General features: G+C 44.0%; 1 protein-coding gene across 1 annotated transcript in view; it reads right to left on the bottom strand.

The window, feature by feature from the left end:
• Positions 1 to 24,236, bottom strand: part of PCOLCE2 (procollagen C-endopeptidase enhancer 2) — a gene marked incomplete at both ends in the record, with an annotated part of 61,949 nt that overhangs the window by 7,200 nt on the left and 30,513 nt on the right. The window contains 4 exons of the mRNA XM_080696406.1: positions 3,237 to 3,391; positions 6,901 to 7,034; positions 19,838 to 19,962; positions 22,139 to 22,391. Of these exons, the coding sequence (XP_080552532.1) occupies positions 3,237 to 3,391; positions 6,901 to 7,034; positions 19,838 to 19,962; positions 22,139 to 22,391 (667 nt within the window). The remainder of the gene's footprint in view (positions 1 to 3,236; positions 3,392 to 6,900; positions 7,035 to 19,837; positions 19,963 to 22,138; positions 22,392 to 24,236) is intronic.

Below are 24,236 nucleotides of genomic sequence, written 5' to 3'. Positions count from 1 at the left end.
ACACAGTAGTTATGACTGAGGGTAATTTTGCCTGTAGGTAAAATTATATTTCCAGCATATCTGGAAACATTCTGGCTGTCGTCCTTAGGGGGCGCCAATGGGCAGGTTCCTGGGTTGCTCTTCAACAGGGCGGTCCCCAGCAAAGGGCTAGAGTGTAAGTAGGCCATGGCTTGGCTTGTGAATCGGCTGTCAAACGGTTCTCTTGTTCAGTGAACAGTGACATTCTGCCTCGACACCTCCTGGTCTTTTTAGTCCAATTAACCACCAAGGCCTGCTACCACCTCCCATTCACCTCTCGGCTCTTCCCGTCATTTCATGTGGGCAGAGTGATCTTGATGACACGCAAATCCATTTTCTTTTCGGTACTGGGGATTGATCCCAGGAGCATTCCGCCTCCAAGCTACACCACTGACCCTTTTTAATTTCTTTTGTTTTGAAACAAAGTCTTGCCAAGTTGCTGAAATTGGCCTCGAACCTGTGATCCTCCTGTCTCAGCCTCCCAAGTTTTGGGGTTATGGGCATTATTGATCTTGAACTTGGCGTGAACACATCAACCGCTTCCCCCCTATTTGGGATAAAACCCCAAATACTCAGAGGATACAGAGAGAGGTGGCAGGGTCTGAAGTTCATGAAACCATAAAGAGAGACTGCCAAAAGGGAGGAAGAGTAGAAGGTCTAAAGTAGCACCAGAACGAGCTTGGGGTCCTAGGCTGCCCTGTGTGATAATTACTAGCCACGTGGGGCTTTTAGATTTGAACTAACTAAAGCTGCACTAAAAGTTTAGCTTCTAAGATCCCTAGCTTCTCAGGAGTGGCTACCATATTGGATAGCACAGCTGTAGACCTTACATTTAATAGCAAGACAAGATGGCCTGCTCGGGGAGTGGGGAAGACAGCAAGAAGGTAAGACTGAGGATTAGGACTCAGAGGACCCTCCGAGTCTGCCTCCAGACGCCGTGCACGCACAATTTGAGGCAAACAGGTGGGGACTCAGGTTTGAAGCAGAAAGAAAGGTATGATTTAAAAAGAAAAAAAGTTGAAAGCCGCGCGTGGTGGCGCACGCTTGTAATCCCAGCACTTGGGAGGCTGAGACAGGAGGCTTGAAAGTTCACTAGCAGCCTCGGCTACTTAGTGAGTTGCCCTCCGCAACTTCATGAGACTCTGTTTGAAAATAAAGAATAAAAAATAGGGCTGGGATTGTAGCTCGATGGTAGAATGCCCCTGGGTTCCATCCCCTATACCAAAAAAAAAAAAAAGTTTGATATGCTTTCACTTAAATACCCAGCAAGTCTCAAAACGTCCAGGGGATCCTTTCAAATCCATGTTGGCAATTTCAAAGTAAGCTTAGGGTAGCGATAAAAGCCAGAGAACCACTAGCACCATGGCTCTGACCAGTTAATTCTCTAGAATGACACCAGGCCCACTGAGATGCCAGAGCAGGAGCTGCAGTTCACACCTCGGCCACAAGGTGGCCCACGTCAGTGCTCAGAAAATCCAGACCTACAGGGTCCCATCAGCGGGATGCAGGAAGCCCTGGGCAACAAACAGGGGCCTTTTTGCTCGGTTCATCTTTTAGCCCCACACCTTTCTCTTCTCCCCGTATTTGGAATTTACTCCGATTCCTGGAAATCCCAGTGGGGGGGGGGGAGCAGATACGGTTTTGAACTAGATACAGGGACCTACTCCTGCTTCTCCATTTCTTTTTTGACCCAGGGCATTCTACCTCCGAGCTACACCCCGAGCCCTATTTTTTTATTCTTTATTTTGAAGCAAGGTCTCACTGAGTTGCCAAGGGCCTCACTAAGTAGCTGAGGCTGTTCTCAAACCGCGATCCTCCTGTCTCAGCCTCCCGAATGTAGGGATTACAAACAAGTGCCCCCACGCCCGGCTCTTGCGTCCCCATTTCTTAGATCATACCCAGGCCAGTTTACCCAACTAGCTTCTATAATATGCTAAATATATTTGGTTTAATACAAGTTTTAAAATAATATATTTTATGAATCATTTTTGTTGAGAAGAATAAATGCCCCATCAAAACTTCTAAATGTGAAAACTGGCAGGTATAGCCGGTGTGGTGGCGCACGCTCGTAATCCCCGCGTGTGGGAGGCGAAGACAGGAGGATCGCGCAGGTTCAAAGCCAGCCGCGCTGGCTTAAGAGACCCTGTTTCCAAATAAAAATATAAAATAGGTCTGGGAGTGTAGCCCGGAGGTAGAAGGGCTTCCAGGAACCCCAGTACCACCAAAAAAAAAAAAAAAAAAAAAAAAAAAAAGAGAGAGAGAGAGAGAAAGAAAGAAAAGAAAAGAAAAGAAAACTGGCAGGTATTGAGGCTCTAGAACTTAACCTAAAAGTACCACCATCTTATATAATTAAACACACACACAGACACACACCCCACACAACAAGTACACATGATGGGAAGGAGGGCAGTAGAGAAAGGTAAGATAATGGACACAAAATTACAGTTAGATAAAAGTACTTTCTAGCATTCTACACACAATAGGGTAACTATAGTTCACAACAACTTATTATATACTTTATAAAGAACTAGAAGAGAGGAGTTCAGTTTCCCAATACGAAGACATGCGTGTACAAGGAGATAGTGATGCTAGCTGCTATCCTGATTTGACCACCGCACATTCTCAACATCGATCAAATTATCACGCCCAGTATGCACAATTATTATGTGTTAACTTTGGGGGGGGGGCTGGGAATGAAACCCAGGAACAGCCTATCTATGAGCTATACTCCCAGCCCTTTTTATTTTATTTTATTTTAGTTTATACTTTGAAACAGGGCCTCACTAATTTGCTGAGGTTCAAACCTGCGATCCTCCTGTCTCAGCCTCCCAAGCACTGGGATTACAAGCATATGCCACCACACCCAGCTATTAAATTTTTAAAAATAAATAGAAGAAATCCCATAGTTTTTTAAGTGACAATTATGCTTATATTGATCTATGCTTATAAGAGACTTTCTTGGTAATTCTTAAGTGGTCATAATTTTCTTAGATGAGAGTTTGACGTTTTCTTAGATGAGATGTTTGCTTAACACATAAGCAATCACCCTAACTTTATTTCATTTATGGTGTCAAATTACTTTCTTAGGTAAGTTTCTATCCTAGTTAATCATTTTTATTTCTGTATCTTGTTCTTACTTTTTTTTTTTCTACGTCAAAAGAATTATCTTGATACTCCTAAAGTTTTTTTTGCAAAAACTTCCAAAGAGAAAAACTTACCTGTAGTTACAGGGACCGGGGTAGTAACAGGTGCTGCTGTAGTTGTGGGCAATTTTTTAGGCCTGAATTTGTAGTGAGCGATAAATCCGTCTGCCGTCAAGCTCAAGTCTGATACAAACTGAATGAGAAGTTCATTTTTCTCGGAGACAATTGGCCTACAGGAAGAAAATCATGTTTAATATACATGCATATATATATATATATATATATGCACATATAGACATATCTTTGAAAATGTAAAATTTTCTAACTGTTCATCAACTTCTGACAATAAATTGACCATTTATTTATACCTAAGTGCTAAAACACTCGAAAAGAAAAAAGTCTTAATCTGCTGAGTATTATACTAATACCCAACATTTACGAGCGTTTGCTCAGCTAGGCTTCGTTTCTACCATTCATCTTCCAAAATCCCTACTATCCCTCCCTCTGAAGTAGTCAGCTGATGTCCAGACAGCTCAAGGGATTTCCCCAAGGCCCTGTGACCATTTTGTCGGAGTTAGGATTCGAACCCCAAACCTAGAGAGACAGTGGTAGGGGCTATTGCGATCAGCGTATAACGTCGATGCCGAGGTTGGTTTCCCACAAGCACTTGCGGGTTCGCCTACTTGGAAACAGGGCCGTTTCTTTGAACTAAGACTGTGCGTGCAAGTTGACCTGGGGAGCCAGATGCCGGTCTTAGAGAAGTCCGTGGACAAATCGGCGACCAAATCCCCACGCCCTGTGAAGACTCAGCCCCGGGGATCATCTCAGTCATGGGTAAGAGAGCAAGTCGCACGGTGTACAGGTGCTTTGGTTTCATTTGTGATGGGAGTCCTGGTGCGTGCCCGAAAGGGGACACGTGTCTATTTATGATCTCCATTAAGCAAATGCCCTTCAGGAAAAAGAGAAAGCGATTGCTCTGTGTTGGTGCTCACGAGCGCACCACTAAGAACTCTAATTTTAGGGGCTCGCAGGTGCGTTGGTTCTTTAGATTTAGTGCAGATACTGAGGCCCCGGGGCCCTCTTCAATCTTAGAGGATAACTACACCATGCCAGATAGCAGCTTCACAGAAGCTCTGCGATTATTATTTAAACAATGCTGCTTTTTTTTTTTTAAATGCTGTTTGGTTAATCCTAATTAAAAACTAATTAAGCGGGGTGGGAGTGGTGCACGCTTGTAATCCCAGCACTTTGGGAGGCTGAGACAGGAGGATCGCCCAGGTTCGAAGCCAGCCTCAGCTACTTAGTGAGGCTCTCAGCAATTTAGTGAGACCCTATTTTCAAATAAAGCATAAAATAGGTCTGGGAGTATAGCCCGGAGGTAGAAAGCCCCTGGGTTTCACCCCCAGTACCACAAAAATAATAAATAAATAAATAAATAAATAATAAAAAATACAAAATAAAGGCTAACTCAGGGAGCCAGGTTTGATGGCGCACACTTATAATCCCAGTACTCAAGAGGCTGAGACAGGAGGATTGCAGTTTTGAGGCCCACCTCACTAACTTAGCAAGGCCCTCAGCAAATTAAGGAGACTCTGTTTCCAAATAAAAAATATAAAACAGGGCGGGGGTGTAGCTCAGAGGTAGAATATCCTTGGGTTCAATTCTCAGCACCAAACACACACACTTCACAAATAGAAAATGAGTTTATTTAAAATTGCATTAAACAGTGATTAGATACTGCTCCCTTCTGAGGCATCCTCCCAATCAAACCACTTCTTAGGTATCCTGGACAGAAAATAACAAGGTAACTCTCCTCCGCCCCATCCCCATCAGCTGCAGTGAGTGTGTGGAGCCGTGTTGGAACCAGCCAGTTAGAAAAGCTGCCTCACCGTCTCCGTCCTGAGTGATCACCTTCTGAGCCACGGGACAGAACAAACAGAAGAGCGAGTCTCACGCCCTGCTCTTACACGTCTAGTCCCCAGAGTGACCAAGGGCATTTAAATGATGCTTCTGAGATTCTAGAAGCCTTTCACAGAAATATTCTAACCTTCTTTAGAAAAACATATTCCATCAAGAAAATAAGAACAGGGCACTGCACACAATTCTCACCTGCAGTTAGAAATAAAACGCGCTAATCTTATTTAAATGATAACAAAAATTGAAAATCACTAATCAAAAATCACTAATTATGCCGGGCGCACGCTTGTAATCCCCATTCTTGGGAGGCGGAGACAGGAGGATGGCGCAGGTTCGAAGCCAGCCGCGCGCGCTGGCTTAGGAGACCCTGTTTCCAAATAAAAATGTAAAAATAGGTCTGGGAGTGTAGCCCGGAGGTAGAAGGGCTTCCAGGAACCCCAGTACCACCAAAACAAACAAACAAACAAACCCAAAAAACTAATTATAAGTAGCAAAGAAAATCTATTTTTTATTTACTTATCTTGTGTGTGTGTGTGGGGGGGGATTGTTGATTGCCCTAGGAGCATTCTGCCTCCAAGCTACACCTCCAGACCTTTTCACTTTGAAACAGGGTCTCATTAAGTTGCTGCAAGCCTCCTTAAATTGCTGAAGCTGACCCTCAAACTTGCAATCCTCCTGTCTCAGCCTCCTAGGTCCTGGGATTATCGGCATGCGCCGCCATGTGGGTGGCAACAGAAGTCTTTCTTAAATCCTAACCAGGTCAGCCTTCCCCACAGATACTCTGTTTATAGTGACCGCCCACTGCCTTTTCTATGAACTATTCTTGGAGGCGTTATATTGGAGGAAATTGAATCCTCAAGGAAGAGTATTTTAGTAAGGAAGACCAACTTTTGCTTGTGGCGCCACTGGGCTTGGAATAACTGTGACAGAACCACAGTGCTGTGATATATTGCGGCCAAGTAACTTACTTGCCAATTCATGTGACAAATGAACAGAACCTCACCGAGATCACCCCGGCGTCCAGGTCCCAAGAATGGACGCAGATGCTGCTGTCTCTGGCTACTCAGTTCCGCAGCCACCGCGACCCATTCATTTTACCTCCTCAATATATCTCTCTTCTCTTCTATCTCGATTTTTTCTTCTTCTTTTTTTTTTTTTTTTTGGTGGCACTGGAGATTGAATCCAGAATGCTTTACCACTGAGATACACCGTCAGCCCTTTTCCTTTTTTATTTTGAAACAGTCTTGGTAAATTGCCCAGGCTGGCCTCGAACCTGCCATCCTCCTGCCTCGGCCTCTCAACTGGGTGGGGCAGGAAGGGGGGTTTCTAGGCATGTGTCCCCACACTCGGCAAAATAGTTCTTGCTATGGTTCTCTAAATCGATCTTATCCACATCCTCTGCGTGGCCTGAGCGTCTGGGTTGCTGTTCTTTCTTGGTGGTGTGGCTGGAACTCCACTGTTACGAAACCCAAGGATTTCTGTTAACTAAACAGCAGCAGGAAATCTCATCCATTAAAGAATCATAACGCAGCCGGGCGTGGTGGCGCACGCTTGGAATTCCAGCATTCGGGAGGCTGAGACGGGGGACACAGGTTCGCGGCCAGCCTCAGCTACTTAGTGAGGCCCTCTGCAACTCAGGGAGACCCTGTTTCAAAATAAAGAATAAAATAGGGCTGGGGTGTGGCTTAGCGGTAGAATGCCCCTGGGTTCCAAACCCAGTACCTCAAAGGAAAAGAAAAAAAAAAAAACACAAAAGAAAGAAAAGAAATGTAATTGGTAAATGTAATAAATACATTCAGAGTCATTAACAGGGTCTACTTACGCAGGCGGACTGTCGCCGCAGTACCTGCCGATTTTCTTTGTGTTGACTTCTCCACCGTTAAACACATCCACAAAATCATATCGGCAGTATTTATCTCGCTCCACATCAAACTTCTCAAACTTTAATTCTATAACCTTTAGAGAAAGCATGATATTAGAAATAGATTTGTACAAGCTGGGTGTGGTGGCACACACCTGTAATCCAAGTTCTTGTGAGGCTGGGTTAGGATCACATGTTCCCAGCCAGTCTCAGCAATTTAGTGAGACCCTGTTTCAAAATTTAAAAAAAAAAAAAAAGCAAGGCATGATGGTACACACTTGTCATCCCAGTACTTGGGAGTCTGAGACAGGAGGACCATGAGTTCAAGGCCAGCTTCAGGAACCTAGTGGAACCTATTTCAAAATAAAAGAATAAAATTGGGCTGAGGGTATAGTTTAGCCCCTAGGTTCCATGCCCAGTACCACAAAAATTAAAAATTAATTAATTTAATTTAATAAAAATAAAACAGGGCTGCAGATACGGCTCAGAGGTAGAACACCCCTGGACCCCTGGGTTTAGTGCTCAGTACTGTAAAAGAAATAAAAAATGAAGAAGGAAAGAAACAAAGAAAGAAGGAAGGAAAGAAAGAAGAGAAAGAAAAGAAAACCCTCAAATGAAAATTTTTCTATTTCATGGTACCTGTAGAATACCATGCTTTTTCTTTGTAAAAAATTTTTTTTTCGCTTAAATATTTTTTTCTTGTTGCATGTTAGCAAAACTTTAATATTTTTTTTGCTTTCACTGTAGTCATGACTAAAGACGGTCTCAACCCAGATGAGCCCTAGCGAGTCACTGCAACCCAAGAGCACTGTCTGCTTGGAGCGCCACGGTCTGTGAACACTCTGACTCTAGCACCTGACAGTAGGACAGAAGTTGGCCCCGGGCTCTGCCATCCAGCCCGGTACCCAGAGGCCATGATAAGGTGCAACGCCTTTGAAACCCAGCACAGTGGAGCCAACCCAGCACAGAGGGCGCCTGGGTGAGGCGCTGGGTGCGCTGACTGGCTTCAGCGTGGGGATCATCTCACGATGGCTTCATCCATCAAACGTGCTGCGCTCTGCAAATAGATAGAGCGTTGTCAACTAAGCTTCAGTAAGGCTGGGGGAGGAGGAGGAGAGGAAAAGGAAGAAAAACAAAGACTGGTTGGATAACTGGGTGTGTGCGTCAGTGGGAAAGGGAGCTGTCTCTCAGAAATCAACAGTATGATCTGATACGCCCCCCATGTTAAACCTGTCGGGGGTGCGGTGTGTATGTGTATGTGTGGGGAGATGAATAGAATTGTTCTCCCTTTGACAGAAGGAGACTCACGTTCCTATTACAGGTAAAGGCGTCATATTTTTAGAATCAGAGATTCAGGGAAGTGGGAATTGACTGGAATGTCTTTTTTTTTTTTTTTTGGTGGTACTTGTCGGGGCCCACTCGGCTGGACCGAGATGGCACCCAGGCTTGTTGCCAGCGTGGATTCAAGATGGCGCCTAGGCTTGCAGCCAAGTCATGAGACTCACAAGATGGACGTCTCCTTGAGCATGCGCAGTGTGCCATGCTACGTGCCTGCAGAATGATAAGTGACGCCTACCACCAGCCTGCCTATTAGAAAGTCAGAAGTGTGCATGCCCTAGCTGTGGAAGCTTGGGGTTGGTAGGGAATAGAAGGAGGGATTATGATGCTGATATAAATTGTGCTTGTTGTACGCATTGTCAGACATATTGAAGACATATTAGAATAGGAAGAGACATATTAAGAGACATGTTAAGGATCCATTAAAGAAGAATTCATATTTCAGCTGAAAAGGTGTCTGTGTCGTTCTCTAAGCCCCTGCGGGTCGGAGTCTTGGGGGACGATAAGTGGCACTGAAACCCGGGAAAAAGAAGAACAACGTAACAAAAAGTCTGCAGGTAAGTAACAAAATAAGATAAAGCTCACAGATGAGCGAGGCTCGCGGATAAGCGAGGGACAGCTGTCAAAAGTTCGCAGATAAAATGCGACGATAAGTTCGGATGAGATTCCGACGATAAGTTCGCAGATAAATGCGACATATAAATAAATAAATGCGACGATAAGTTCGCGGTAGATGCGACGATAAGCTCGGAGGTAAATCCGACGATAAGGGGTGTAGGAGTTTATAACAAAGTAAAAATTTATCATGGGGTCTAAGGTTGCTACCATGAAAGTCAAAGAGGCTCTTTGTAACATTCTGTCTAAGGGAGGAGTGAAAGTGAAAGCAGCCACTTTAGAAAATTTTCTTAGCACAATTAAAGCAGTAGCCCCATGGTTCCTGGAGGAAGGATATATGAATATTTCTCAATGGAAGCGCCTCGGTCAGGATCTTCTTAAGGCCGATGCAGAAGGGGCTCTCCCACCTGGGACATTGGCTATTTGGAGTTTAATTAAAGCATGCCTGGAGGATAAAACAGGAAGGTATAGTCAAGTTCTGGCTGAAGGCTCTAATGCTTTAGAGGAAGCAAAAGAAGAGATTTCAGTGCAAGGTCAGCAGGCAGATTCTCACAGGGACGAGGAGTCCTCTGAAAGCGACTCCCCCGATTCCTCCGAGGAACAAGAGGCATGGCCTGTTCCACCAGAGAGAGATAAGGAGGAAGAAGCCTTGTTAGAATCTTGGCGCAAGTTCCAAGTGTCTTGTCACAGTAAAAAGAAACATCCTGAACCTTCTGCTCCTCCCCCTCCCTCTCCTAGCCCGCCACCATATCTTACTGAGAAAGGACAGACTGATAGGCGGAAGACATCTGAGGCTAGTCCGTGGACAGAGATTTTGCCTTATGCTTATGGGACAAGGACAATTTGCTAATAATCAAAATGGGTATCCACAGCAGGTGTATGGGCAAATTAATCAAGCAGCATTAAGGGCATGGAGGATGTTATCAGGGACAGGTAATTTAGGAGCCAGTCTGTCGAAAGTTACTCAAGGACCCAATGAGCCTTTTGCTGATTTCTTATCACGGCTTGTGGAAACTGCTTCTCGGGTTTTCCCTGATGTGGACGCTGCCATGCCATTGATTAAACAGCTAGCTTATGAGCAAGCCAATAAGCCTTGTCGGGATGCAATACGTCCCTATAAAAATAAGGGCCTAGAAATATGGCTCAAGGTATGCAGAGACATAACTGATTCTGTCGTACAAGGACAAGCCATAGCTGCTGCCATTGTTGCTGGGTTGCAAGGCAAGCCTTATAATCAAAAGCAAAGAGGCATTTCAGGGAATTGTTTCCAATGTGGTCAACCAGGACACTTAAAGAGAGATTGCATACAGACTAATTCTGGAGCATCTTACACCCAGGCCCAGAAGATTCCCAATTTGTGTCCTCGATGTAGAAAAGGCAACCATTGGGCTGTAAAGTGCAGATCTCGATGGGATGTAGATGGAAAGCCTCTTCCTCCACCACAATCAAATGTTAGGCCAAAAAACGGGCAGAGGGGCCCTGTGCCTCAGGGCCCTCAAATGTATGGGGCAATTCAACAGGAGACAGGGAACGCAGGACCACAGATGAGGCAGGTGCCTCGATTTCAGCAGCCTCTCCTACCATACGGAGAGCAAGCCCAGGGAGTGCAGGATTGGACGTCTGTGCCACCGCCCGACTCATATTAACCCCTGAAATGGGAGTTCAAAAAGTAGATTCAGATTTTCATGGACCCCTTCCTTCTGATACTGTAGGACTGCTTCTAGGCCGAAGTTCCACTACCTTATCAGGTCTAGTGGTGCATCCAGGAGTTATTGATCAGGATTATACAGGCAATGTGAAAATATTAGTTTCTTCCCCTCGTGGAATTTCTGTTATAAATAATGGAGACCGAATTGCTCAGATAATTCTGTTGCCTAGTAAACATTCTCTTTTTCCTAGCCAAAGACAGGCAATAAAAGATAAGGGCTTTGGTTCTACAGGTCCTCCTGGAGCATGGCTCACCATGGACATGGGGTCACGTCCCATGTGTCAGCTCACCATACAGGGAATTTCTTTTTGGGGTCTCTTGGACTCAGGTGCAGACCGTAGTATCATTAGATTATCTGAATGGCCAAAAGATTGGGGATTACAACAGACAGATCAATTACTTAAGGGGTTAGGATATGCAAATAGTCCAAGCTGCAGTGCCGTTCACCTTAATTGGACAGATCAAGAAGGTCATTCAGGGACATTCCAACCTTTTGTTCTAGAGCTTCCTGTATCCTTGTGGGGACGAGATGTACTGCAACAAATGGGAGTAAAATTGACTACTGAATCTGTATATAGCCATCAAAGTCAACAACTTATGCACAATGCAGGCTATTCAGGGACAGGTGGGCTTGGCCGATTTGAACAAGGTCGAAAGTCCCCTGTTCCCATAATGGGAAGAAATAATCCCAAAGATAAAAGAGGACTGGGTTTTTCTATGGGGCCACTGAACAATTAAAGATTAAATGGAAAACAAATGTGCCAGTGTGGGTCTCTCAGTGACCCCTTCCTAAAGAAAAAGTTACAGCAGCCCACGAACTGGTACAGGAGCAGTTATTGGCAGGACATTTACAGTCCTCCACATCTCCATGGAATACACCTATTTTTGTTATCAAAAAGAAATCAGGTAAATGGAGATTGTTACATGATCTCCGAGCAGTAAATAATAGTATGGAGATCATGGGACCAGTGCAATTAGGGTTACCAGTTATATCGGCCCTCCCTGCCAATTGGCCCACTGTTGTGTTGGACATCAAAGACTGCTTCTTCTCTATTCCACTGCATCCTGCAGATACCCCTCGATTTGCTTTTACAATACCGTCCATTAATCATCAGCAAGTGGATCAAAGATATGAATGGACAGTACTACCACAGGGTATGACTAATAGTCCCACATTGTGCCAAATATATGTAGATAAAGCTCTACAATCTATTAGAAGAGAATTTGCTTCTTCCATGATTTATCATTATATGGATGATATTTTATTATGTGCTAAAACCCCAGAAATTTTGGATAATATGCTTATAAAAACTATATTATGTCTTAAACAATGGAATTTAATTATAGCTCCAGAGAAAATACAACAAAGAAATGTTAAACAATATCTTGGCACTAAATTAGAAGATACTATTATTCATCCTCTTAAGGTTAGCTTGAGGGTGGACAATTTACAAACTTTAAATGATTTCCAAAAACTTTTAGGAGATATAAATTGGATTCGACCATATTGCAGGCTTAGTAATGCTGATCTTAAACCTTTGTTTGATTTGCTAAAAGGGGATTCAGATTTATTTTCTTCGCGATCTTTAACACCTAAGGCGCGAGCATGTATTCAACTTGTAGAGGAAAGATTATCTGAAGCACAAGTAGATCGTATAGATTATCAAAAAAAAATTGCTGTTATGCATTCTTACCACAGATTTCACACCCACTGGAGTGTTGTGGCAAGAGGGTCCCATAGTGTGGATACACCTCCCTCATTCTCCTAAAAAAGTGTTGCCATGGTATCCAGCCTGTGTTGCACAAATAATTATTAAGGCACTAAAGGCATCTCTGACTGCATTTGGGATGCAGCCTGATCTTATCATCACTCCATATACTAAAGAACAGCTTGCCACTCTAGCTGCCACCAATTCTGATTGGGCCATTGTTCATGTAATGGCTTCAGGACAATTTGATAATCATTATCCACAACATCCATGGCTCAGGTTCGTTTTGGCTCATCCTATTATTTTTCCTAAAATCACTCGATCTACACCGATTGCTGGAGCGTCAAATATTTTTACAGATGGATCCAAAGGAGGTATGGGCGTGATATTCAAAAAAGGCTCAGATCCACAAACTTTTCTTTTTCCTCATTCATCAGCACAGGCAATAGAGATTTTGACAGTGATTCAAGTATTTCTGCTCTATGATTCCACTCCATTCAACTTAATTTCAGATAGCTTATATGTGGTACAAGCACTTAATAGCCTTGAATGTGTAGGACATATTAAGGGACAATCTACTATTCTTCTATTATTGGCTAAGTTACAACAATATATTTGGAACCGAAAATGTTCCTTCTATGCAACCCACATACGAGCTCATTCAGGACTTCCTGGACCACTTGCTGAAGACAATGCTATTGCAAATTTTCATACTCGAACTGTACTTATTTTTTCAAATGAAGACAAAGTTTTACAGGCTCAAGAATTTCACAATAAATTTCATGTAAATTCCCAAACGCTGAGACTAAAATTTAAAATCACTAAAGAACAAGCTCGACGCATTGTATTGCAATGCAAAAATTGTTTGACATTATTGCCACAGCCTACTACAGGAGTAAATCCTCGAGGTTTGCGACCTCTTCACCTATGGCAAATGGATGTCACGCATGTTCTTGAATTTGGCTCTCTTAAATATGTCCATGTTTCCGTGGATACATGTTCTGGAGTCATCTTTGCCTCTGCTCATACTGGAGAAAAAGCTCAACATGTAATTTCCCATTGTCTGCAAGCTTTTGCTGCCTGGGGCATCCCTCACCAAATTAAAACTGATAATGGACCTGCTTATGTTTCTCAAAGATTTTCTCATTTTTGTACCCAAATGGCTATACAATTAAATCATGGATTACCATATAATCCACAAGGCCAAGGCATAGTAGAACGAGCCCATGCCACTATTAAATCTGCTTTACTAAAACAAAAAGGGGGAATAGGGGCTCACTGGAGCACACCTAAAGATAAACTAAATCTTATATTATTTATTCTAAATTTTTTAACGTTGGACGCCAATGGACGGACAGCAGCGGAAAGACATTACAGGCCTCATGAGCGCTATGCAGGGCAAGCAATGTGGAAAGATATTCTTACAGGAGCATGGAATGGTCCAGATCCAGTGCTAACGTGGGCTCGAGGGTCGGTGTGTGTTTTCCCACAGGACAAAGACTCGCCGATTTGGGTTCCTGAAAGATTGGTGCGTCATGTACAGGAACCAAGGGAAGATGCCAAGCAACAAATGGATATGGCTAACTCTGTTGGTAATGTTCAACATTGGAGTGAGTGAAAAAGATCTTTGGGGAATTATTTCTGCTTTCCCTCTTCCTTTGCCTGTGTCCACCACTGCCACCATTTTTCCTTGGTTCTTTATGACCAATAGTTCCTTAAATTTGCCATAGATTCCCTTTGATGAAGAAATTAGGCCTTATGCATTCTTCAATATAACTTTAAGTGGTAGTTTATGTTTTTATGCTAATAAAATTTTGAATGATACCTATGATAGTCCTAATCCATGTGTGCAGTTATATAATCAAACTATGGGAAAATTTCAGCCATTTAATGATTCCAGTCCCATAGGAAATGTCACTGTCTTAGAAGGATATGCTCCTTTAGCATTTTCTAGACATGAACATCCTGAAAATAAAACAGCTCCTTTGCAGCCGCGGTGGGCTCCAAAATGTTATAGCCCACGTAGCTGGCCATTTAAATGGACTGATTGCCAAGACTCTAAGGTAGTCTGGGCCTCTTCAGGCTATGATTTAAGTTTTTCTCCAGGCATATCTACTATGCGCAATCATACTTGGGCAGGATATAATTATGCATATCAAAATCCTATACAGTATAAGCCACCCAATCCTTTTAATATTTGGCTTCTCTGTGGAATAGCAGGAGGCTGTACTGATATAACAGCTATGTCTATGATTTTAGGGGGAACTGTAAAAAAATTGCAGCTATTCTCAGAATTTTTCTGATACTTTTGAAAATAGCGTCAAAGTAAATTGTTCAATGGGACCACAACTCCCGTTTGGACCCACTCCTGTTTGTGTAACTACTCCATTTTTTTGGCTTGTTTCTAATAGTTCCTTGGTTAATGATAGTCTAGGTTGTTTTATTGATACCTGTTTTCTAACTTTCTGCTGGAATGCTTCTATGCACCCTTGGGCAGTAGTAATGCGACTGCCTATAGCAGTCCCTTGGCCAGTAAGAGTGGATGTAAATTCCCTTCCAGTTTTGCTGAACCGAGAAAAGAGAGATTTTGGAATTTCTGCTCTTATTGCTGTAATTGTGGCCTCTGTGACCGCGGCAATTGCAGCTGCTGCCGCTTTGACAACGTCTATAAATACTGCAGCCACTATGAATGCCCTATCCTCACATGCGGCTACTGCCATGGCTCAGCAAGCTCAAATAAATGGACAACTTAAAGCTGGCATATTAATGGTAAATCAAAGAGTAGACCTGTTACAAGAACAGGTTGACATTCTAGGGCAAATGGCGATGGTACCATGTATTCATAAATTGTCTGGATTATGTATAACATATGTGCAGTATCAGAATTTCTCCCATGCAGGTAATTTGTCTCGGCAATTAAGCAAGATGCTTCTAGGGACTTGGAGCCGTGAATTTGAACACACCATGATTGAGCTCCGAGCGTCCATCACTGCAATTAATTCTACCCGTGTGGAAGTCGCCACAGTACAACAATGGATGGACTTGATACATGGAACTTTGGGTTTCTTAAAAGATTGGGGTGGCATGGCATTCTGGGCATTCTTGCTGGTGGTAGCATGCTGTTTCCTGGTTGGATATATCAGGCGAACTCGACAACGCACACTGCAACAACAACGTATATTGGTGCAAGCTATGGCAGCCCTTGAAGCTGGCTCATCTCCCCATGTATGGCTCAGTATGCTGGATCGGTAGTCAGTGACGGGTAAGATCTTCCCCGGGACCTTTCAACCTAAGACAGGGAAACAATCATGCTATTGTTCTCCCAATGACGGGTAAGACTGGTCCTTGAGGGTCGACGACCTAAGACAGGCACGATCCCGAGCCTTATTTTAATAAAACAAAAAGGGGGAGATGTCGGGGCCCACTCGGCTGGACCGAGATGGCACCCAGGCTTGTTGCCAGTGTGGATTCAAGATGGCGCCTAGGCTTGCAGCCAAGTCATGAGACTCACAAGATGGACGTCTCCTTGAGCATGCGCAGTGTGCCATGCTACGTGCCTGCAGAATGATAAGTGACGCCTACCACCAGCCTGCCTATTAGAAAGTCAGAAGTGTGCATGCCCTAGCTGTGGAAGCTTGGGGTTGGTAGGGAATAGAAGGAGGGATTATGATGCTGATATAAATTGTGCTTGTTGTACGCATTGTCAGACATATTGAAGACATATTAGAATAGGAAGAGACATATTAAGAGACATGTTAAGGATCCATTAAAGAAGAATTCATATTTCAGCTGAAAAGGTGTCTGTGTCGTTCTCTAAGCCCCTGCGGGTCGGAGTCTTGGGGGACGATAGTACTGGGGTTCCTGGAAGCCCTTCTACCTCCGGGCTACACTCCCAGACCTATTTTTTTATATTTTTTAAAATTTGGAAACAGGGTCTCTTAAGCCAGCGTGGCTGGCTCTGAACCTGCATGATCCTCCTGTCTCCGCCTCCCAAGCGCGGGGATTACAAGCGTGCCCATCACGCCCAGCTACTGAAATGTCCTTTTGAAGTTCATTCTACATGGGCGCATCCCAAGCACAGCCCAAGATGCACCAAGTCAGCGTGAGGATTCTTTTATTCAAAATATACTTTCATTGGTGCACTGTAACCATACAACATATTAAGGCTGAGTGGGATCGAAATTCTTGTTTCTTAATTGCTTTGCTCTAGTACCAAAAACAGTGTCCTAAATTTTTCAAGTGGGAAGTTTGGATTTCATAGGCAGTCATTCCCCTTACAAGTAGATTCTTTTTCTTTTCTTTTCTTTATTGTGGTACTGGAGATTTAACCAGCCCAGGGGCATTCTACCTCTGATCTATACCCCCCAGCCTGATTTTGTTTTTATTTCAAACAGAGCCTCAGTAAATTGCTGAGGCTGGCCTCAAACTTGTGATCCTTCTGTCTCAGCCTCCAAAGTACTAGGATGACAGGTGTGTATCACCATGCTCAAAAAAAAAAAAAAAAAATCTCAAGCAGATTCTTTAAGAGAGAATCAAAGGAAATCTCATGGGGTGAAAATTTAAAATAAGTAAACAAATGAAAGGAGAAAGCTGTGATGTAAGGTGAAAGCAGTCTGTGTGTGTATGTGTGTGTGAGATTAGGGATTGAACCCAGGGACATTATAGCTCTGAGCTACAACCCCAGCCCTAGTTTATTTTTTGAAACGGTCTCACTAACTTGCAGAGGGCCTCACTAAGTAGCTGAGTCCGTCTGAGAACCTGTGATCCTCGTGTCTCAGCCTCCCAAGTGCTGGGATGTCAAGTGTGCACCACCACGCCCAGCACAAGCAATTCTTTTTTTTATGTTTTTTTTAATGTTTTTTTTAATTTATTTTTTAATTGGTGCATTGTAGTCATATATCAATCACATTGGAGTACAAGACTTGAGAGGATATACAAGCACACATCATCCAGTTAGCCCTCATCCAGTCCCCATCCCATTCCCTCCCCCTCCCTCCATCCCATGCTTGTTTGGTGATTAACTTTGATACATTTGTTTATGTACCTCCTGCGTTTTAAAGAGGCTCCGTCCTCCACTATCCCATACCCTCTGATTGGTCACCTTAGTTGCTTCACTATAGGGCCCTTTCTATAGCTCCACCTCTTCCTGTTGCCCCTTTCCTCCTAGTTACAAGCAATTCTTTAGTAGAAGAAAATTCCACCGGTTTGCATAGGATTCATTTAGGACTTAATTTTCCCGTCATATTTTTCACCTTTGACAGAGCTGCCAATGGTTTCAGACACTACAGGAGCTGAAAATCTGAACTGGCTGAAGCCCAAACTCCCATTAACAAGGCTCCAACTTGAACTTTAACCAAAGGGAAGAAGAGTGGACAAGACACGCTGATCTGCAATCTCCACGCTAATTCAGTTGAAACCATTTGGCCAAATATATTTACAGATGACGCAGGCAGGAAAGTGGCCCATCTCACTTAAGAATTCTGTAACAGATTAAATGTTTCAGAAACATAACTGAAAGCGTTATTTTAAATTGTAATTCTGGATAGACTTCTGGACACTTTCATTATTAAATAGATGACTATATTTTTCTTCTTAAAAATAAAAACAAGTTTTGGGATTGCAGTTCAAGTGCGTGTGTCTGTGACCTGCATAATATATTATCCTGAGTAATGCCCATTAAAAAATGTAAATATAAGCCGGGCGTGGTGGCACACGCTTGTAATCCCTGCGCTTGGGAGGCTGAGACCGGAGGATTGCGCAGGTTCGAAGCCAGCCTCAGCTACTGAGTGAGGCGCTCGGCAACGTAGTGAGACCCTGTTTCCAAATAAAGTATAAAATAGGTCTGGGAGTATAGCCCGGAGGTAGAAAGCCTCTGGGTTCCACCCCCAGTACCACAAATAAATAAATAAATAAATAAATAAATAAATAAATAAATAAATAATAAATAAATAGCCGGGCATGGTGGTTCACACTTGTAATTCCAGTACTTGGAAGACTGAGCTAGAAGGGTTGCAAGTTCATACCCAGCCTCAGCTACTGAATGCGGCCCTCCTAACTTAGTGAGACCCTGTTTTAAAATAAAGAATAAAAAAGGGCTGGGGGTGTTTAGTCATCAGTACCAAAGAGAAAAAAGAGCTAAAAAAATATGGGAGATAGTATTTGAACAAGCTATATGAAACATCAGTTTAGAAAAATGGGTTTTCTTTTCTTTTCTTTTTCCTTTTTTTTCTTTTTATTTGGTGGCACTGCGGTTCCTGGAAACCCTTCTACCTCCGGGCTACACTCCCACACATATTATATTTTTTTATTTGGAAACAGGGTCTCTTAAGCCAGCGAGGCTGGCTTGGAACCTGCGCGATCCTCCCGTCTCCGCCTCCCAAGCGCGGGGATTACAAGCGTGCGCCACCACGCCCGGCTAGAAAAGTGGGTTTTAAATAAAAACAGCATTGTTATACTCCATAGCGTTTGAATTAAAGTCTGTAATACTTAAATGATAATTTTACAAAGCTATTAGTATTGATATTATTTTTATACTGGGGGTGAAACCCAGAGGCCTTCTTCCTCTGAACTACACCCTCAGCCCTTTTTATTTTTGATTTTGAAAGAGTGTCTCGCTAGATTACAGCCTGCTGGCCTCTAGCCTGTCATCCTCCTGTCTCAGCCTTCCCAGTACTGGGATTACAGGCCTGTGCGACCGCACCTGGCTTTAAGAAGCTATTTTTTAAAGTTCACAAAAGAATTTCCACCTATCCCTATGCCAAGTGCTGTCCTGCAACTAATATCTGAAAGTGGTTTCCAAAAAGAGCAAAAATGCAAAAACTTATAAAACTGAAAAACTTATAAAAACTGAAAAAAAAAAACAGACCTTCTCTATGGATTGTTCAGGAGCGGTGACTTGAAGTTTTTGTGGGCAGTGTGCACACGTTCCATTTTAAATGACGACCCAAGATATCTTGGAACAGACCGGCGTCCACATCAGACACCCGGTTCTCTAAAGAGATAACTTGGAGCTGAGCCGGGCGTGGTGGCGCACGCCTATAATCTAGCATTTGGGGGCTGAGACAGGAGGATGGAAGGTTCCAGAACAGCCTCAGCAAGTAGTGAGACCCTGTTTCAAAATAAAAATAAAATAGGGCTGAGGGTGTAGTGAGACATACATGGATTGGAGGATTTTTATCAATACAATATTTATACGATACACCAATACAGTATCAATACAGTATCCTCCAATACAGTCCAACAGCACCAGGCTCAAAACATCCGCCACGGGGTTAAGGCATCGTGCGGGATTTCCTTACCATTTGTATTTTCAAAACTGTTTTGAAAATCGTCATTACAGAATAGGAAGTTACAACCGTGGCTTTGCAAGTCAAATAGCGCAAGGGAGAATTTTAGCATGGATCAGCATATGAAGAAATATCTGTTTCCAGCTGGACCCTCCTCTCCCCATCGCCTGAGCTCCTGAATGGAGCCCTCCTGCTCCCAGCAGTTCACAAAGGGCTCTCTTCGCCTCTTTAGGGAGCCTCACCTGGTTCTTGGGGGCTACGAGGTGCCACATACAGGTGACTCCGGCAGGGTAATCCTGTTCAGGCCAGTTGGGGGTCTTAAAGGAGCCAGAAGGTTTTTCGAGGCGTCCGCCACAATACAGGTCTCCTGAAGTTATTTATGGTGAAAGAAAAAAAAAAAACTCCACAAGATTATATCCTGGCACAGGTTACAACAATGTGAACTAGGAATTCACACTGGAAATGGAGCAACATTAAATAATAGGATAGTAAGATAGGAGAGTATGGTAGAAGCTCCTAAATTTTCTCTTAAAAAAAATGAAGCCGGGCGTGGTGGCGCCCGCTTGTCATCCCAGTACTCGGGAGGCTGAGACCGGAGGATCGCGGTTCCTGGCCAGCCTCGGCTGCTTAGGGAGGCCCTCTGCAACTCAGTGACACCCTGTTTCAAAAAAAAGAAATAAAAATTAGGGCTGGGAGTGTAGCTCGGAGGCAGAATATCCCTGGGTTCCATCCCCAGGACCACACACACAAAAAGAAGGTTAGCACAGAGGGTCTGTCAGTGTTTTTAGTCAACCTGGTAGGTAGTAATGGGATCTCACTGTGGGTTTAATTTGCATTTTCCTAATTCTCCTGATAACTAATGATACTAAGCACTATTTCATCTACTTATCGGCCATTTGCATCTTTCATTGTGAAATGTATGTCCAAGTGTTTTACTCACTTCCATATTTATTGAAACCTTTATCTTTTTGTTGTCGAATTGTGTGAGCTCTTTATTATATTCCGGAATTAAGCCCTTTATCAAATATTTTTGTGAATATTGTCTCTTGTTCGGCAGGTTGCCTCTCCATGATGGTGTCTTTTTATAAGCATTAGTTTTGATTTTTATGAAGTTTGCATGGTACAGACTTTTTATCCATTTATTTTTAGTCTATTTTTTATTTCACGTATTTTCTTGTAGAAAACATAGAGTTGGGTCTGGCTTCTAGCAATAACTGTCTTGTGTGTATGTGTGTGTGTGTGGTGGGGGGGTGTACTGGGGATTAAACCCAGGACATTTGACCTCCAGGCTACACTGTCTTCCTTACTTTTCATTTTGGAAACGGGGTCACACCGGGTTGACCGTCTTGCTAAGTTGCTGAGGCTGGTCTCGAGCCTGTGACCCTCCTGTCTCAGCTTCCAAGCAGTGGGATGATAAGCAGGCCCCACCACAGCTGGCAATAACTGCCTTCTAACTGGAGTATTTAATCCTTTGCATTTAACGTATTGATCAATACACGTGGATTTGATGTTCCATTTTCTGTTGGCCTCACTCTTCCTTCATTCCACCTGTCCTTCCAGTTTTCTTTAAGCTGCAGTTTCAGTATTCCAGCTTCAGCTCTGGCTTTAGCGCTAATCGCTGCGTTTCGGGGGGCGCTCGAGAGACCCCAGCATGGGCAGGTCACTATTGTCGGTCTGCTCAGGGTGGGTACTGTGTGTGCGTGTGGCCAGCCAGCTCCACTGACACCCATTCCTTGTTGACAAATATATAACATCACATGTTATAGAGTCCATAATAAAGAGGGTTTTTGTTTATTTTGAAGGCATATATGTAAAGAAACTAAACTAAAATAACATGTAGTATGTGGTTCCTCCTCCTCCTCCTCCTCCTCCTCCTCCTCCTCCTCCTCCTCCTCCTCCTCCTCCTCCTCCTCCTCTCTTCTTCTTCTTCTTCTTCTTCTTCTTCTTCTTCTTCTTCTTCTTCTTCTTCTTCTTCTTCTTCTTCTTCCATGTGTGTGTGTGGCACTGGGTATTGAACCCAGGAACACTCTACCTCTGAGCTACAACCCAGCCCTCTTTATTTATTTTTTTATTTGGAAACAGGGTCTCACTAGGTTGCTGAGAGTCTCACTAAACTTCTGAGGCTGTCCTCAAACCTGAGATCCTCCTGTCTCAGCCTCCCAAGCCTGGGCTTACAGGTGTGCACCGCCACCCCTGGCTCTGTCGTCTTCTGTCATCCCTGTTTCCACGGCCCTTCACTCTTTCACATTATCCCGTGCTGTCTCTTCCCACATCACGAGGAACTTCCTCCAGTACTTCTCATGGTTCCTGAAGAACTTCCTCTAATACGTTCTCCAGTCCCTCCACTGAACATGGGTTGAACGACTCTTTCACACTGTCTTGATGTTTCAGCGGCATTCCCTAGCTCTCTGTTCGAGAAGAACTGTTCTTAAGCTCTAGGATAAGGGCGTAAACACAGAAAGTGCCAAGAACAGCCCCCGCCTCCCAGTGTGCACTGGACACGCCAGCCCTGTTCTCTTGCCCCGTGAAAACCCTACCCGCACTCCGGTTTCTTTCCGCAGCGGAGAACTTGGCCAGGAAGCCGTTCCCAGCCGTGTTGGCATCCGAGACCATGTACACCAGCATCTTGTTGCCGACCGACACGAGGGCCCCGGGCTGGAACCTGCCACAGAAGCGTGCGATGCGCTGGTCGTGCGAGTGCCCGCTGTACACGTCCACCGAGTCGTAGCGGCAGAGCTTGTCACTCTCGAGGTCGAATTCTCGGAAATTAAGCACCACCACTTTGCCCTCGGGCACCTGCAGGGAGAAGGCCGAGTAGAAAAGGGTACCATGATGACAACATCAAACTTCTCAAGCACCAGCGTGAGCAGATAAAAGTGTAATGCCAGAGCCAGGCGTGGTGGTGCACGCTTGTAATCCTAGGACTTGGGAGGCTGAGACAGGAGGATCGTGGTTCGCGGACGGCCTCAGCCACGTAGTGAGGCCCTGTGCAACTCAGTGAGACCCTGTTTCAAAATAAAGAATAAAATATAGGGCAGGGGGTGTAGCTCAGAGGTAGATTGCCCCTGGGTTCCATCCCCAGTGCCACAAAAACAAAACAAAAAAAGTATAATGCCAGGCAGGGGTGCTACCAAGGGTAATACCAGGATCTCAGTGGTGGAGCTTGCCTGGAGTGCCCCAGGCCCGGGTTCCATCCCCAGCAACACACACACACACACACACACACACACACACACACACACACACACCGCCTGAGATGATGCATTCCTGAAATTTGAACTATTCGGAAAAGTTTAATATTCCTAATAAAACATAAGTCCTTACTCTCTTTCGACCACTTCCCGGTTATCCAGGCTACGCAGCCTGTCCTTTAAGAATTTAAGTTGGGTGCAATGCCACACACCTGGAATCCCAGTGTTTGGGAGGCTAAGACAAGATAATCGCAGGTTCAAGGACAGCCTCAGCAAATAGTGAGATTCTCATCAACCTAGTGAGACCTTGTTTTAAAATAAAAATAGGGCTGCAGGTATAACTCAGAGGTAAAATGCCCTTGGTTCAATCCCAAGTACCATCACCAAAAAAAGAGATAAAAACTATCTGTACAAACCTGCAAATTATTGGACTAGTCTTATTGATAAATGGTTACTTACAAAGAAAGCCAGTCTTGGCTAGACTGTTGTACATACTGCATACTTTAAAATACCACGACACCCAGGTATCTTGATAAGAAAAGAAACGCTTGAAATATCATTTCTTACAAATAATGATAATCTCAACATGGCGAATGTTTCCATGGAGTACAATATTAACAGTATATAAGGCAGTTGTACAATTAACTTTCAGATAATTCACTTGGGTCCCAAAATATCTGGACTAATTATCTGTGCTGATTAAATTAACTGAGCCGGGTGTAGTGATGCACGCTTGTAATCTCAGTACTCGGGAGGCTGGGACAGAGGATTGCAGTTTCAAAGCCAGCCTCAGCAATTTAGTAAGACCCTGTTTCAAAATAAAAATAAATAGGGCGGGCTGGGTGTGGTGGCGCACGCCTGTAATCCCCGCGCTTGGGAGGCAGAGACGGGAGGATCGCGCAGGTTCGAAGCCAGCCGTGCGTGCTGGCATAGGAGACCCTGTTTCCAAAATGAAAATGTAAAAATAGGTCTGGGAGTGTAGCCCGGAGGTAGAAGGGCTTCCAGGAACCCCAGTACCACCCCCCAAAAAAAATAAAAAATAAAAAATAAATAAATAAATAGGGCGGGAACTGGGGATTGAACCCAGGGGCATTCTACCTCTGAGCTACACCCCCGGCCCGGCTTTATTTATTTATTTATTTATTTATTTATTTATTATACTGGTGATGGAACCCAGGAGCATTCTGCCGCTGAGCTACACCCCCAGCCCGATTCTGTTTTTATTTGGAAACAGGGTCTTGCTAGGTTCAGGAGATTCTCACTACTTTCTGAGGCTCCCTCCATCCTGTGATCCTCCTGTCTCAACCTCCCAAGTCCTGGGATTACAGGTGTCGCCACCGTGCCCGGCTGGTGATATTCGTTTCACCCTTTCAATGAGGTGAGGCCTCGCTGAGTAGCATAAGAATTTCATTCTGTAGAAACACAAAGGTCAGTGGTTCAAAACCCGACA

This window comes from Muscardinus avellanarius (assembly GCF_963383645.1).
Source record: "Muscardinus avellanarius genome assembly, chromosome: 5".
NCBI classification, from domain to species: Eukaryota; Metazoa; Chordata; class Mammalia; order Rodentia; family Gliridae; genus Muscardinus; species Muscardinus avellanarius.
Note: the sequence above shows the minus strand (reverse complement) of the source record. Positions and strands in the feature narration are given on the sequence as shown.